This window comes from Scyliorhinus canicula, chromosome 2 (assembly GCF_902713615.1).
Source record: "Scyliorhinus canicula chromosome 2, sScyCan1.1, whole genome shotgun sequence".
Classification (NCBI taxonomy): domain Eukaryota; kingdom Metazoa; phylum Chordata; class Chondrichthyes; order Carcharhiniformes; family Scyliorhinidae; genus Scyliorhinus; species Scyliorhinus canicula.
The window spans coordinates 148,023,381-148,041,093 of NC_052147.1; the positions used below are offsets into that span (position 1 = coordinate 148,023,381).

At 47.1% G+C, this 17,713-nt stretch overlaps 1 protein-coding gene across 3 annotated transcripts in view; it reads right to left on the reverse strand.

The window, feature by feature from the left end:
* Positions 1-1,648: 1,648 nt before the first annotated feature.
* fastkd2 (FAST kinase domains 2) overlaps positions 1,649-17,713 on the reverse strand; it is a 53,884-nt gene continuing 37,819 nt past the window's right edge. For 2 of the 3 annotated variants that reach the window (XM_038787586.1, XM_038787587.1), the window contains exons 9-12: positions 17,161-17,382; positions 15,784-15,871; positions 15,138-15,252; positions 1,649-4,846 (exon numbers count right to left, since the gene is read on the reverse strand). In XM_038787586.1, the coding sequence (XP_038643514.1) occupies positions 4,769-4,846; positions 15,138-15,252; positions 15,784-15,871; positions 17,161-17,382 (503 nt within the window). In that variant the 3' untranslated portion in view covers positions 1,649-4,768. Of the gene's footprint in view, positions 4,847-15,137; positions 15,253-15,783; positions 15,872-17,160; positions 17,383-17,713 lie in introns of those variants that run through there. The other variant, XM_038787588.1, reaches the window with a different exon arrangement.

The following is a 17,713-nucleotide window of genomic DNA, read 5'->3' on the forward strand; positions in this document are numbered from 1 at the left end:
CAAAGCGGCTCTGCCATTTCAGGTGGAGTGCCTCGTGCACCTCCACCTTTCCCACGAGGACCGTGGCTTCCTCCTCCCTCACCGCCATCTCCTGCTGCAGCTCTCTTATCGACGCCTCTTGGGTCGCCTGGGCCCCCATCAGCCTTGTGGTCGTCGCGTTCATGGACTCTAAGAGTTCCACTTTCAGCTCCGTAAAACACCGGAGGAGAGCGGCCTGCTGCTCCTCCGCCCATTTTCTCCAATCTTCTAGTGCACCACCGGCCGCCATTTTGGTCCTCTTCCCCCGCTTTTTTTGGGGAGCTGCTGCCGCTTTTTTTGTCGCCCCTCTCCGAGTACCGACCATAAAGTTGGTCTCACTCTCCTCAGGGAGCCTTCCCCCACCGGGATTCGTCTTTACAGTACCGTCGGGGCCCTCCAATCGGCCCTTAAACACCTTTGTCGCAGGAGCTGCCAAATGTGCGACTTAGCTGGTCATAGCCGCAACCGGAAGTCCCCCATATGCTTTATTAACCAATTCCGCAACCTGTCCTGCTACCTTCAATGATTTGTGTGCATATACCACTGCTTTGGAAACTCCCTTTAGAATTGTGCTGTTTAGTTTATGATGTGGAGATGTAGTTTATGCAACTCCTTGGTCTTTCTACCAAAATCACTTCATACTGTTTGTCTAAATTTCACCTGCCATTTGTATGCCCATTCAACCAGTCTTATGTCTTTTCGAAGTTTGATACCCTCTGCGAGTGGTGACCAAAGATGCAAATTGGGGCGAGCTTCTGCCTGTTGTGCAAAAGCAGTCACTTTGCCTCCAGCCATCACATTAGAGAGATTGGATTACAGTATTAGATAGAATATGGTACATTTTGTACTTCATTGGGTCACCTGACCCAGGAATCAGAGGTTCGATAGTACTTGTAAATCTAAACTATAACCAGACTAGAAGTCTAGGCCACAATTGTGTATCTCATCTATTCTTAATAAAGTTACTTTACGATAATTATGTTGGTTATCATGCAACATAAAAACAAGACAACCCCAACCGGATTTTCTGAACTTCTGGGCACCCTTCTCAGCACCTCGTTTGTTCTGGGAGATGACATTTGACTTCTTGTTGACCCCTGCCTCCCTTTTCCATTCACCCCAGCTCCTGGATCGCAGTTGTCATGTGCTTTTCCCAATGCTATTTTCACCAGAATTGTAGTTCTTTCATTTCTAGGGTGCAGTGTTCATAGTATATAGTGGGTAAATTGAGCTGACACCAGCGTGACAACTGTAAGTGGTGGGGAACATTATGCCAATTCCTCACAATTGGGACATCACAGACATAGAACTTACAGGACAGAAACAGGTTCTTTGGTACAAATGTCAATCCTTATGCTCCCTTATCAACCAGATATCGGCTTTATTGGTCATGAGTTAACTTGTATGAGATATCTGTATTTGCAAATTGAGTCGCTAACGATTATCTGGTCGTTATCATAGTGCCGTTTGTCGGACCTTGCAAATGGGTTCCCGCATTTTCTACATTATAACATCAATATAACATTATGTTTCAAAAGTACTTTTTTTTCCGCTGTAAAACACATTGGGAGATCCTGAAAGATGCTATCTCTCTCTGATTTAGTTTGACTGGCTTTATACACACCTTGCATTTGTTACTATATCTATCACGTTACTTTTATTAAAAAAGTAAATTGTACATTTAATCCACATTCTTCTTACAATGGAATAAAAGGGACAATAGCAGCACAGATACAGAATTGGCAGAGTGACAGAAAACAAAGACTCGTGATGAACGGTCAGCTTTCAGACTGTAGCAGTTTCCCAGGCGTCAGTATTAGGACCCTGCCGTTCCTGATATATGTTAATGACCCAGATCTTGGTGTACAGGACAAAACTTCAAAACGTGCAGATGATACGAATATTTGGAGGTACTGTGAATCAAACACGTTCCTTTGGTTTTTTTGTAATAAGCAGAGTATTAGCCATACTCAGCCAACTGAAAAGTTATAAATTTGCAGATGATATGAAACTTGCAGGAATTGTGAACTGTGAGAACAGTGTAGAACTTCAGAAGGACAGGTGGTGGTATGGGCGGACAAACAACAGATGACATTTAATGTAGAGAAGTGTGAACTGATTAATTTTGGTTCGAAGAATTTAGAGAAAATATAAAATAAAGGGCACAATTCTGAAGGGGATGCAAGAGCAGAGGGACGTGGGTGTAAATGTGCATCGATTGGTGAAGGTGGAAGGGCAGGTTGAGAGCACAGTTAACATAGCATAAGGTACGCTGGGCTCCATCAATAGGGACGCAGAGTACAAAAGCAAGGAAGTTATGTTAAACCTGTAGAAAACACAGATTTAGCCTCAACTAGAGTATTTCATTCAGTTCAAGGTACCACACTTTAGGAAGGATGGTACAGCATTAGAGAGATGTTACCAGCTGTAGCCCCTCCATCAGGAGTCAGCTGCAGCCTTCATTACAGATGAACGGATAACTATACCTGGTCCTCGCAACTCTCTCAGCTTTGCCCCTAAGGCTCTGCGCAGTTGCTTGTTCATGGCAGTGGCCACACCACAGTAGGTTTGCATACAAAGTTGGTGAGCGTATCATGTGGGGTGGTCTCCACATGTGAGGAATAATGTCTACATCGCCAACCTTTCCAAATGCACAAGAATGGCTTGGTGGATGCAGCAGAGGAAATGGTATTCTCTGACTGGCATTGAAAGCATCGCAGTACAGCTGAATGCTGTGGTAAAATGGCCAACAGCCTGAATCTTAGGCCCGATACAGAATTGGACACTTTAAATTAACCCACAGTCAGACAGGCCTGATGGGAATTAAAACAGCCAAGTTCAAATACACTGGACAGATAGACAGCCGCGGAAGTCTGGAGTTGTCCTCTAAACAGGAGATCAGAGAGAATCAGCCCCATTTAGATAGATTAATTGCTGTGGATTTCCCAGATGCAGCCAATCTTTCTGGCATCTTGATTTCCCGCCATTAACTTACATTGGATAAGGTTGTGTGCGGACAATGCACCTGAGAATGGACCCCTGGTTTTGGGGAGGGGGGGGGGGGGGGGGTTTCCTGGTGACCTGCAGAGTTGCAATCGACAACTCCATTGGATGTTGTGACCCCGCCCAGTGACCTTATTGGCTGAGGGCCAGAGAAAATTTTGGAAGGGCACAAAGAGAGAGATAAGAAGGACTCCCAAAGATCCTCCCAGTGAAGAATCGACCTGGACACTACGGACCAAACAGACTTGGCAGGGAACCAGAGACGGACGGAAGAGGCGTGCAAGAACCACCTTCGCAGATGTGGGCCCTGAGACAACCCGCAGCTCGATTTGTTCATCGGCCCAAGTAGTATTGGGCAGATAATATGGAGATAATTTGGAATAGTAACTGTTCTATTGTTTGTGAATAAATTTGAGTTGAATCATGAACTTGTGCTTGTGCACTGCTACCTATTGGTGCCCAGGACCCAGGCTCGATCCTGGTCCCGGGTCACTGAATCGGTGGTTGTGTGGGTCTCACCCCCACAATCCAAATATGTGCAGGTTAGGTGGATTGACCACGCTAAATTGCGCCTTAATTGGAAAACAATAATCGGCACATTAAAAGTATTTTTTAAAAAATGAACCTGTGTTCGTCCTTTGTTCATCTCATAAATAAGGGCAGCTGCGTAAAACATTTCAGTAATAAACTAGTGGAAGTTTCTGACAATTTACAGACAACATTGTAAGGCTCTGAAGTTCACTGGCCCAGACGCAGAAGGTACAATGTTCTCCATTGCAGTCGACCACATCTCAAGTCAGCTTGACTTGTCAAGCCACCAGGAACAGATGGGTAAGTTTGAGAGTGGGACTGGCCACCCCCAATCCATCTTCCACTGTAATCGATTCATGAACACCTTACAAACATCCCGTTATATCCTGAAAAATGTGCTCCTTTCATATTCACACACACACTGCCATTGTGGGCAAGACAAAAAGAAGAAGAAATGGAAACTACTTAGCTTCTTGGAACCACAACAGCATCTAACCCCAATGCAGAACTACGCTAGTTGTCAGGCAGCAATCACAATACAATGTTGACATTGCTGCTTTAAGCGAAACCAGGCTAGCAGAAGAATGACAGTAACAGAGCTATCAACAGGCAAGACAAAAAGAAAGAGGCAGGTGTCGGCTTTTTCAACACGTCTGTCTTCACAAAATAAGTTTTCACACTCTCCCTAGGGGTATAAACGATCGCCTCATGAATCAACTCCTCAGTCAGTGCAAATGCTCCAACAATAAGCAAGGACAAATTCTAGACAAAGCTACTGCAAATAATCCACTGGAGGACAAACCCATTGTGATATGGACCCTTAAAGCAAGGGTAGGAGATGACTATCAGGCTTGGGTTGGGGTCAGGGAGAATCAAAGAGTGGGGAAATGCAACAGCAGTGTTATGCTTCCCGAGTCTTTGCTCCAGGACAAAATTTACTATCTTACTGAAAGGAAGACCAATTGATCCATCAATCCTTCCCCGTACTCCTGATTAAAACAGAAAGCTGAGTGCATTTGTTCCAACTTCATACTGAACCGGAGATCAATCTGAATCGATAGCGTCAGGGCAAACAAAGCTTAGATTCAATTTAGAGACATTAATTATCGAAGGGTGCAGCTACACCATAGGCCTGCTGAAGCTGACTATTTAGGGGCCACCAAGAGCAATTTAGTTCAATGTCCTCAGTTAAACGGCACCGATCCTCAAAGGCTGCTCATTCAGCAAAGATCGCGCTCTTCAGGAAATCAACTCGCTCATCTTCTGATAGCTTCCCAAACTCGTGTTCTGAGACCTGGAATAAACAGAGAGAATGCGGGGAGGAAAATCAGAATTAAAATAGCGACGGGAGATAACTGGCATTAAAACATTACCCTCCTACAAAGGGCATGGGACAACCTGCGATTCATTCTGTGGCCAACCATGAATGATTTTCGGGTATGACAGAAAACATATTTGTACCTTCAACCCCTCACTTACTGAGTCTCCAAACATAGCCAGGTGGTCAGCAGGTGGATGCACAAATATTTTAATCTGAAACATATATATTTAAAGTTCCTCCTGCTTTCTCTGTGCATAGATGCAGACACACCGTGCAGTACACTCCCTCAGTACTGCGCTGGTGTGTCAAGCTTGATTTTATGCTAATTTTGCTGGAGTTAGTAGTTGGAGAAATTGAAATCATCTTTAAATAAATCTGGAAATAAAATGCTGGTATCAGTAAATGTGAACATGAAGCTACTTAATTGAACCAACAGTTTCACTGGTGTACTTTAAGGGAGTCCTCACATGCTCTGCCCGATAATTGACTCAAATCCTACAATTTGCTCTGGCTGATTGTGCAATCCATCTCTTAAGTCTGTAGCATTGCAGGGAACAGAGGAGGAACATATCAGCCGTAATAGAATGACAAAGCAGACCCGATGGGCCAAATAGCCTAATGCTGCTCCTATATGTTATGATCTTACATCCTACATAGCTGACTCTTAACTGGCTCCTGAATTTGCCTCGTAAGACAATCAGATCTATCAAATAATTTCAAAGGGAGCAGTCCACTTCTCTCCTTCTCTGGGTAGATAGGAATGACAAATGCAGCCCACCCAGCCAGCATTGCCCACATTGGAATGAATTCAAAAAACAATTGCCTCACAGGTTGGCAGAAGACAATTGCTTGAACCACAGAGACAATAAACTAAAGTGGAAATCTCCTGTTCGACAACAGACCTTTTTGTACACTTAAGATAGTTACTGGGAGTATAAAGTCACAACTATAGTTAGGCGTCCAGTGACAGGGATGAGCTGAGCAGATGTGTGAAAGGTGGCTCTCCTCATCAAAACTCAAATTTAGGCACTTTCAGCCTAAAATAGCCCATTAAAATGGGGAGAAACCCTTTCACCCTCCTCCAACACCATCAAGGCAAGGCGTGTCAAGTGGCAACAACTCCAGGTGCCAAAAAGATGGCAAAGACAGCATGCGGCACTGGAAAAGGCAGAAAGGCGGCTGGAGATTCAGGAGGCGACGATCAGGGAGTTGGAGAATAGAGTCACAGAGTCATAAATGTTTACAGCATGAAATAGGCCCTTCGGCCCAGCTTGTCCATGCTTCCCAGTTTCTATCAATATACTAGTCCCACTTGCCCGCATTTGGCCCATATCCCTCTATACCCACCTAACTGTCTAACTGTTTTTTAAAGGAACAAATTGCACCCGCCTCTACCACTGCCTCTGGCAGCCCGTTCCAGATGCTCATCACCGTGTGTGTGAAAAAAATTCCCCTCTGGTCTCTTTTGTATCTCTCCCCTCTCACCTTAAACCTATCCCCTCTAGTTCTAGATTCCTCTACCTTTGAGAAAAGATGCTAACTATCTACCATATCTATGCTCCTTGTTATTTTATAGACGTCTATAAGATCACCCCTAAGCCTCCTACGCTCCAGGGAAAAAAGTCCCAGCCTATCCATATAACTGAGACCATCAAGTCCTGGTAGCATCCTCGTAAAACTAAAGGCCTCGACCGACCATGGTGATAGGATTGGTGTACTGGAGACGGAACTGGCAAGGTTGGTGGCGTCGTAAGGTACACTAAAAGGGAAGGTCGAGGATCAAGAAAATCGGCCACACCACCAGAACCTCCGCATTGTGGGCCCACGGAGGGAACCGAGACAGGAACCCTACGGAATACGTGGTCCAAATTCTAGGCAAACTGGTAGGAAGGGAAAGCTTCCCCAAGCCGCGCGAAGTAGACAGATTCCACAGGTCACTCTGGCCCTAGAACAGCCATGGGCACTTCATTGTGAAACTGCACCGATACCAAGACCGGGCAAGGATCTGGGAGGGTCACTCAATCTGGGTGTATCAGGACATTGGGGCAGACCTGGCCAAGTGCCGGGCAGAATTTAACAAAGCCAAGGTGTCCCTTTATAGAACATACAGTGCAGAAGGAGGCTATTTGGCCCATCGAGTCTGCACCGACCCACTTAAGCCCTCACTTCCACCCTATCCCTGTAACCCAATAACCCCTCCTAACCTTTTTGGTCACAAAGGGCAATTTATCATGGCCAATCCACCTAACCTGCACGTTTTTGGACTGTGGGAGGAAACCATAGCACCCGGAGGAAACCCACGCAGACACGGGGAGAACATGCAGACTCCGCACAGACAGTACCCAGCAGGGAATCAAACCTGGGACCCTGGCACTGTGAAGCCACAGTGCTATCCACTTGTGCTACCATGCTGCTCTATAAAAACAAAGTGCAGTTCAGAATGCTATACCCAGCCAAGCTCTGAGTGACATTCCATGGCAGGGAACACTATTTCACTGCAGTCAAACAACAAAGAACAAACAATGCAGCACAGGAACAGGCCCTTCAAGCCTACGGCGATCACGTGTCCTACCTAGACCAGCTGCCTATATTATTCTATAGCCCGTCTGTTCATGTGTCTATCCAAATAAGTCTTCAAGGTTGTTAACGTATCTGCCTCAACCACCTCACTTGGCAGTGCATTCCAGGCCACCACCATCCTCTGTGTAAAAAACTTCCCCCGGACATCTCCACTGAACCTATCCTCCCTCACCTTGAACTTGAGCCCTCTTGTAATTGTCATATCCGTCCAGGGAAAAAAGCCTCCAACTGTTCACCCTATCTATACCCCTAATAATTTTATAAACTTCTATCAGGTCGCCCCTCAGCCGCCATCTCTCGGGAGAACAATCCCAGTTTATTCAACCTTTCCTTATAGCTAATATCCTCCATGCCAGGCAACATCCTGGTAAACCTTTTCTGGACTCTCTTCAAAGCCTCCACATCCGTCTGGTAGTGCGGTGACCAGAATTGGACACAGTATTCAAAATGTGGCCTAACCAACGTTCTATATAATTGTAACATAATTTTCAAGCTTTTATACTCGATATGAAGTCCTATGAAGGCAAGCATGCCATATGCTTTCTTTACCACCATTTCCATCCGCGCTGCCACTTTTAAGGATCTGTGGACCTGCACGCCCAGATCTCTCTGTGTGTCTATGCTCCTGATGGTTCTGCCATTTATGTTATAGCTCCCACCTGAATTGGATCGACCAAAATGCATCACCTCGCATTTGTCTGGGTTAAATTCCATCTGCCATCTCTCCGCCCAATTTTGCAGCCTATCTATATCTTGCTGTATTCTCTAACAATCTTCATCACTATCCGCAACTCCTGCAATCTTAGTATCATCCGCAAATTTGCTAATCAGACCCGCTACGTTTTCTTCTAAGTCATTTATATATATTACAAAGAGCAGAGGTCCCAGTACTGATCCCTGCGGAACACCACTAGTTATAGAGCTCCATTTGGAAAAACGCCCTTCCACAGCTACCCTCTGTCTTTTATGGCCAAGCCAGTTCTGGATCCATCCAGCTAGTTCACCGCTGACCCCATGTGATCTAAAAACATGGGCTGGGAAGAAAACAACGCAACCAGCGTTGAACCAGATACCCTAGTGTATCGAGTCACTGAGAGAATATTTGTAATGGACTGAACCGCCTTGTGTTTAAATTCTGGAGTTAAGTCTCAAAGAAGGGGCGAGAGCAGAGGGAGCAGGAGGGGGTGAGGAGGAGGAAGGGAGAATGGGCATGCGTAGGTTGGGTTGGTGGCATAGATTGACCCCGGGGAGGGCGGTGCACCACACTACAGACTAAGCTAGTACTAGGAAGTACGAGCAAGGGGGTGGGGAACCTCCCGTTGGGGAGATGGTGCCTGGCAACCGTGAGGGGGGGGGAAAGAGTGACAGCACTAGAGGGGTAAAATGGGGAAAGGACAGTTGCAGCAACTGGGGGGGGGGGGGATAGCAGAGAGACAAGGGGAAAAAGGGCGCTCGGCTGTTATGACAGTTTGCACCTGGTATCAAGGAACCCAAAGGCACCGCAAGCAGCCATGTTGGAATGTCCCCAAACAAAGGGCAACCCTGGAGTGCAAGGGTTCAGCCACTCACCCAAATGGGGCACACAATGATGGCAGCCATCTTAGGTGGCCCATGAACAAAGGGAAACCCTGGAGTGCAGGGACCCAGACTCATTGAGAGGATGGTGACCATGCTCATTTTGGACGGCCCCGATTACACAGAATTCATGAAAAAGATCATGGTGGAATTCCCCGACATAGACACACACCGACTCATTATGGGAGAGGAATTTAACTGTGTACAGGACCCGCAGACAGAGAGATAAAACCCCAAATCGGGGAAAGAAATACATGACGAAGGTACAGGGAGTGTTGATAGACCAGGTGGAGGCAGTGGACCCATGGAGGTTCACACACCCAGGGGAGAAGGAGTCTACACCAGGATTGACTTTTTTTGGTAGGGAAGGCGGTGCTTCCAGGAGTAGTAGGAGCGGAATACTCTGCAATCGGAATCTCCGACCACACTCTGTACTACATGGTTGTGAGGTTGGAGACGGGCTAGAGACCCAATGCCTCCATGATAAGCTTGAGGAGATACTTGTCAGGAAGGAAGATGTGTTGCGCGTTTTGAAAAACCTGAGGATAGACAAGTCCCCCGGGCCTGACGGGATATATCCAAGGATTCTATGGGAAGCAAGAAATGAAATTGCAGAGCCGTTGGCAATGATCTTTTCGTCCTCGCTGTCAACAGGGGTGGTACCAGAGGATTGGAGAGTGGCGAATGTCGTGCCCCTGTTCAAAAAAGGGAATAGGGATAACCCTGGGAATTACAGGCCAGTTAGTCGTACTTCGGTGGTAGGCAAAGTAATGGAAAGGGAACTGAGGGATAGGATTTCTGAGCATCTGGAAAGGCATTGCTTGATTAGGGATAGTCAGCACGGATTTGTGAGGGGTAGGTCTTGCCTTACAAGTCTTATTGAATTCTTTGAGGAGGTGACCAAGCATGTGGATGAAGGTAAAGCAGTGGATGTAGTGTACATGGATTTTAGTAAGGCATTTGATAAGGTTCCCCATGGTAGGCTTATGCAGAAAGTAAGGAGGCATGGGATAGTGGGAAATTTGGCCAGTTGGATAACAAACTGGCTAACCGATAGAAGACAGAGAGTTGTGGTGGATGGCAAATATTCAGCCTGGAGCCCAGTTATCAGTGGCGTACCGCAGGGATCAGTTCTGGGTCCTCTGCTGTTTGTGATTTTCATTAACGACTTGGATGAGGGAGTTGAAGGGTGGGTCAGTAAATTTGCAGATGATACGAAGATTGGTGGAGTTGTGGATAGTGAGGAGGGCTGTTGTCGGCTTCAAAGAGACATAGATAGAATGCAGAGCTGGGCTGAGAAGTGGCAGATGGAGTTTAACCCTGACAAGTGTGAGGTTGTCCATTTTGGAAGGACAAATCTGAATGCGGAATACAGGGTTAATGGTAGGGTTCTTGGCAATGTGGAGGAGCAGAGAGATCTTGGGGTCTATGTTCATAGTTCTTTGAAAGTTGCCACTCAAGTGGATAGAGCTGTGAAGAAGGCCTATGGTGTGCTAGCGTTCATTAGCAGAGGGATTGAATTTAAGAGCCGTGAGGTGATGATGCAGCTGTACAAAACCTTGGTCAGGCCACATTTGTAGTACTGTGTGCAGTTCTGGTCACCTCATTTTAGGAAGAATGTGGAAGCTTTGGAAAAGGTGCAAAGGAGATTTACCAGGATGTTGCCTGGAATGGAGAGTAGGTCATACGAGGAAAGGTTGAGGGTGCTAGGCCTTTTCTCATTAGAACGGAGAAGGATGAGGGGCGACTTGATAGAGGTTTATAAGATGATCAGGGGAATAGATAGAGTAGACAGTCAGAGACTTTTCCCCCGGGTGGAACACACCATTACAAGGGGACATAAATTTAAGGTAAATGGTGGAAGATATAGAGGGGATGTCAGAGGTAGGTTCTTTACCCAGAGAGTAGTGGGGGCATGGAATGCACTGCCTGTGGAAGTAGTTGAGTCGGAAAATTTATGGACCTTCAAGCGGCTATTGGATAGGTACATGGATTAGGGTAGAATAAGGGAGTGTAGGTTAACTTAAGGGCAGCACGGTAGCATTGTGGATAGCACAATTGCTTCACAGCTCCAGGGTCCCAAGTTCGATTTCGACTTGGGTCACTGTCTGTGTGGAGTCTGCACATCCTCCCCGTGACTGCGTGGGTTTCCTCCGGGTACTCCGGTTTCCTCCCACAGTCCAAAGATGTGCAGGTTGGGTGGATTGGCCATGAAAAATTGTCCAAAATTCTATGATTAACCTAGGACAAAAGTTCGGCGCAACATCGTGGGCCGAAGGGCCTGTTCTGTGCTGTATTTCTCTATATATCTATAAGGCTGGACACGGCCCTCCTTGTCAGCAAGGCATTCTACAAAATGATATGACAGGCCACAGGTTGGTATATTACCAACAACCAGAATGGGGAGGTCTCACCCTCCATTTCTGGGAGGTGCTGAAGGCAGTACCAAGAGGAGAAATTATTAAGTACAAGGTATGCAGCGATAGGAAGGAGAAGATGGCTAGGCAGAAACTGGTCGACTCCAAACTGGAGGTGGACAGGAGGTACTCCACAGCCCCGACAGGAGAGCTACTGGTGGAGAGGAAGAAGCTACAAAATGGACTTTGACCTGCTCGCCATCAGGAAAGCAGTGCACCAGTTCTGCTAAACAGGGGGGACCTTTTACGAACATGGAAACAAAGCCAGCCACCTGCTGACTCATCAGCTGAGAAAGCAGGTAGCCCCGGGGGAAATAGCTCAGGTTAGGATCACAATGGGAGGCTGGTCGCCGCGCCGGAAAAGGTCAACTAGGCCTTCGAGACCTTCTACTGGGGCAGTACACCTCCGAGCCCCTGGAGAGGGACTCAGGGATGGAGCAGTGTCTCGATGGACTGGACATGCCAGTCGTGCGGTAAAATAGAAGACGGAGCCTGGAAGCACCATTAGTACTGGGAGAAGTCATAGAGAGCATCAACTCCATGCAGGCCGGGAAGGTGCTGGGGCCAGATGTATTCCTGGTGGACGTCTACAAAAAATGTGCGACAGCACTAGCCCTGCACCTGCGGGTGATATTTGCAGACTCACTGGTAAAGGGCTCCCTGCCACCAACACTAGCACAAGCCTCAATACTGCTTGTACCCAAAAAGCATAAAGTCCAACAGACCAATCTCACTGATCAATGTAGATGCAAAAATCCTGGCAAAAATCCTGACTAAGCAGCTGGAGAGTTGCGTGCCAGACCAGAGGTGGTCGCAGAGGACCAGGCAGGTTTTGTCAAGGGCAGGCAGCTAACATCGAAGATCAGGCGCTGCTGAATGTGATAATGACCCCATCCAGGGAGAGAACACCAGGAGTGATCATTTCCCTGGATGCAGAAAAGGCCTTCGACAGAGTTGAGTGGAAGTACCTCATAGAAACGGCTTGAGTGAAACTACTGTACAGTGCTCCCATTGCGAGCGTAAGGGCTAACACCACCAGCTCTAAATACTTCCAGTTGCACAGGGGCACATGGCAGGGATGTCTGCTATCTCCACTGGGGTTTGCTCTGGCTATCAAGAATGACGAAGGGCTGGACAGGTAATCAGAGAGGGGACAGAGAGCTCAGAGCATCACTCTATGCGGACAACATGCTCCTCTACCTCCCGAACTCCCAAGCCAACATGGAAGGGTTCATGAAGCTTCTCGGGTTACAAACTCAAATTGAGCAAAAGTGAAATCTTCCCAGTGATCCTGCAAGGAGGAGGGACAGAGATGGAGGGACTACCATTCAAACAAGCCCAAACCAAAACTGCTATCTGGGGATCCAAGTAGCCCACAACTGGACACGGATCAACAAATGGAACCTGAAGAGTCTGGTGGAGCAAGTCAAAAGGGACCTGAAGAGGTGGATACATTCCCATTCTCGCTGGCGGGGAGTGTGCAGACGATCAACATGCATATATAGCCCAGGTTCCTCTTCCTGTCAGATCCCTCCCAATCTCCATCCCCAAGGCCTTCTTCAACACGGTAGACAAACTAATCATGGTGTTTGTGTGTGTGTGTGTTGGGGGGGGGGGGGGGGGGGGGGGGGGGGGGGGAGAGAAAGAGAATACGAAACGGATCCTACAAAGGAGTAGCAGCACGGGAGGCCTGGCCCTCCCAAACTGGGCGGCTACAGCAGGAAGAGTGAGGGGATGGGTGAAGGAACCGGGAATGGAATGGACGAGGATGGAGGAGAGTTCCTGTGCGGGACATCCCTCTGAGTCCTAGTCACAACTGCACTCCCATCCCCTCCGACCAAATACTCAAGAAGCCCAATGGTGGTAGCCACGCTCCGAACGTGGTACCAGATGAGACAAAACATTAACCTAACTGAAATGTCCACTATGGCCCCCATCTGTAACCACAGGTTTATGCCTTCAAAAGGTGGGGACAGGGCGAGGGGACACTGATGGTGAGAGACATGTACACAGACAACAGAATAACGACCCTGGAGGAACTCATGGAGAGGTTCCAACGACCAAAAGGAAACAGACTGAGACACACAGGTCAAAAACTTCCCCAGAGAAACGACGACATACCCCCAGATACCAGGATATTCGATATTTGAGGAATTGTTGGACACGGGTGACCTAGGGAGGGGAAACTGTACAAGTGACCATTGGAGGAGGTAGGCTCCCCCGGGACGAGACCAAGGAAAAATGGGAGAAAGAACTAGGTATAGAAGTAGGAGGGGGGGGGGGGGGGGGTGGAAGCACGACACAGGGTGAACACCACCTCCACATGCGCAGGGCTGAGCCTAATGCAGCTAAAGGTGGTGCAGAGAGCGCACCTAACCAGAACCCGAATGAATAGGTTCTTCCCAGATGTGGAGGACAAATGTGAACCGCGCCAGGGAGGCCTGGCCAACCACACCCACATGTTCTGGGCCTGCCCCAGATTTGTCGAGTTCTGGACCTTCTTTGAGGCAATGTCCAATGTTGTGGAGGTGAGGGTGGAGCTTTGTCAAAAGTGGTGGTCTTAGGGGTCTCAGGGCAGTTAGAACTCTTTATTTAGGGGGGGGGAAGGAAAAGGAAAGGGGGAAGGGAAGAGGGGGTGGGGGAGGGATTGAAGGTTAATGAGAAAGAGCACAGGATAAGAGACAAAGTCACGAGGGCACACGGAAAACTAGTGTGAAGAACAAGAACACACCGGTTAGTACACGTTCGGGCCACACTGGGAGTACAGCAGGGGCAGATCATCCAAAGGGGGAACCACAGCTACAGAGGGAGGAGAGACAAGTGTATGTCAAATAGATAATGATCTTTGTTTGTTCCTGTTTTCCCTTTCTCTCTTTGGGTTTTCTCTTTTGTAATTTTAATTTTTCCTTGGTTGCTTTTACGATGTGTTATGCGCGGTTATGCAACTTGTAATTTAACTTACGAACTGAAGTTTGAAAAAAACAAGTTAGGCTGTTCCTGCTGAGGCTGGGAAGCAATTCTTCATATCTGGAACTCTTCCCCGCTCCTGCCCATATTCCAAACCCCAATGCCACCCCCCAGCTACCACCCCTCCCCGCCACCCCCCAGCCCATCCCGCCCCAGCCCATCCCCCAACACCACTACCCTAGGCCCGCAACATCACCACCCCAACCCCCTCAACACCACCTCCCGAGCCCACCCCCAAACATCACCCTCCAATACCACCTCCCCAGCCTCCCCCCCCCAACAACACCCCTCTACGTCCATCCCCCAACACCACCCCCCAGCCCACTCCCGAAAACCAACCCCCCAGTCCATACCCCCAAACCACCCCTCCAGCCCATTCCCCAACACCACTCCCGCAGCCACATCCCTCTCCGAAACACAGGCTGAAGGACTGAATAGCCTCCTCCAGTGGCTATGATTGAGTGTTCGAGCAAATGAAGCAGAATTGGCAAAAGATTACAGCTGTACGAGACCCCTTAACTACCTATCTGTGATGCTGCATTATACGCAGATATTTTTCCATGAAACAAGGCAATAACCCAAAGCCTAGCCAAAAATAAAAATTATGGAAACTTTATTCATTTTGAGCACCAGGAGAGTGCTCAAGTGGAATTTTTAGCCATTGTTTTGAGCAAATCACACCTTTTCCCACTGGATTAGAAAGACTGCAAACCAAGGATACTCACCAATACCACACGGTACCCCAGTAACTCGAGATGCCGAATCTTCAATGCCAACCTCTCCTTGGGGTGCACTGTGCCCAGGCAAAAGGCAGATGCTGGAGTACAAAGCACAGCCACTCTGCAAGGTAGAGAATGATAGTTATCACTTCGGGTAACATTTCAACAAAGTGAAGGATTAATGCCGTTACAACGGGACTTTGTTCAAAATAACTATTTCTTTTCTTAAACCCAAATGGCATTGCCAAAGTTTTCAATTTTTTTTTCAAAAGCTCTCCCAGACAACCACCAGTTACTGATTCCCTTTTTGATTCCTCTTCCTGAATAAAAGAATAAAAGTTGAAATCTGTTGTGCTCCCGAATCGTGCAGGTAGTGTCAAAACAGCTGAGAACTGCCTGGGTAATCTACTAAAAAGCAACAGTAATTGATTCGCACCTTCAACCAAAATCTAAAGAAATTGTCCGGAATCTTTTAATTGTAGGTACATAGAATGATAATGGGGTATCGAGACTGATGTTTACATGTGGGATCTCATGAGGAAATTTGTGGCAATCCCGTTGGCAAGCTTTTAAAATCGTAACTGTACACGGCCAGGCAGCAAGTTCCGCAACACAAACTGGAGCAACCAACAGGCGTACAAGTAAACCCTACCGCTGTATGTTCGGATCACTGCCAATCCCATCACCCTGACAAAAGGGAACCGCATTCTTTTGCTCCTGGTCCACAGCAATTTCAAAATCTTGATGGGAACACAGAAAAGAGAGATTATAATGATTGAGACCAGTTAGGAAGAGTTTCTGTCCAGATTACATAAAAATTAAAAACACTGCTTACATTTCTACACTTATCACATTCATTTCTATCGATGAGACTGAAGTTCGAATGCTCCGGTGATTCTTCGCGTCTTTATAAAACACGAAAGGATACCCTCTCCTCTCCATGACCAAGAATTTCTACTTTCATCTCAGTCATATCGTTCATTCCTCCCCCTACCTCATCTTTCTGTTCAACCCAGAATTGACTATTCTGATGCTCTCCAGATGCGTTAAGACAAATATTCCGAGTCAGCTCTGCTGATTTCTGAAGTTTCCAATGTTCGGTGTGCTTTCCATGCATCAGGAATGAACATTTCTTCAATTGATGTGTTTGCTACGGCTTGTGTCTGTACTGGCTCTTTGAAAAGAGCTGGCCAGTTAGCCGCACTCCTCTGCTCTTTCCTATAGCTGTGTAAGATTGTCCCTTTCAACTATAAATCTAATCTCTTTTATTACTGGATTTGCTCCCAGCTTACTTTCAGGTAGTGGGTATTGTAACTTTCTGTGTCAAAACACTCTCATTTCCCCTCCTATTCTTTTCCCAACTACTTTGAATTTGTATCCTCTAGTCATTGACCCACCTACCGCTGGAATCACTTTCTCCTTCTTTACTCCATCAAAGCCCCTCATGGTTTTGAACAACTCCATTAAATCTCCCCTTAAGTCTTTTCTACCCAAAGGAAAATGATCCCAACTTAGGGCAGCATGGTGGCACAGTGGTTGGCACTGCTGCCTCACAGCTCCAGGGTCCAGGGTTCAATTCCAACCACGGATGACTGTCTGGGTGGAGTTTGCACTTTCTCCCCGTTTCTGTGAGGGTTTCCTCCGGGTGCTCCGGTTTCCACCCACAGTCCAAAGACGTGCAGGTCAGGTGGATTGGCCATGCTAAATTGTCCCTTAGTGTCCAAAGGTTAGGTGGGGTTATTGAGTTACGGGGATATGGTGGAGGTGTGGGCTGAGGTAGAGTGCTCTTTCAACGGCCGGTGTAGACTCGATGGGCCTAATGGCCTCCTTCTGCACTATAAATTCTATCATTCGATGATTCTAACTTCCTTCAGCCTCTCCACACAATTGAAGTCCCTGATTCTGATCCATCGCCTCTTCTCCCGCTCTAAGCCCTTGACACCCGATTGGTAAAAGGTATTGAACCCTCAGTGACAAAATAACACAGATCTCAAGTAACTGATCAGTGTTTTTTCAAAAATTCAAATACCTATAAAATAAATGTTTTTCAACACCAACCCCTGGTGATACAGGCTGTTGTCACCCAAGATGGTATCCACTGTCTTCCGCACCTCCAAGTTCACCGTAGCTCTGGGCGGTAAGGGACTGGCAATACTGGCATTCACTGGCCTGGTGAAGGATGGATTTTCTAACTCCAGGCATAGGTTGATGCACTGAAGCATTCTCTCATTTGACTCACGGTACAAATTGGCTAGAAGGAATAAAAGCAGAGAGAGTTTCAAAACAACAATAAATATCTTTTGTTGTAGTTTACTTGGACCTGGAGAGAAATGATCCGCGGTTGTTATATTCCAGAAACTCAGGTGGTAAAGCATAGAACCAGTGCCAATCTTTACAGACTTTTATAACCATCTATTTATAGAATAATAATAATAATAATAATAATCGCTTATTGTCACAAGTAGGCTTCAATGAAGTTACTTTGAAAAGCCCCTAGTTGCCACATTCCGGCACCTGTTCGGGGAGGCCGGTATGGGAATTGAACCCGCGCTGCTGCCTTGTTCTGCATTACGAGCCACCTG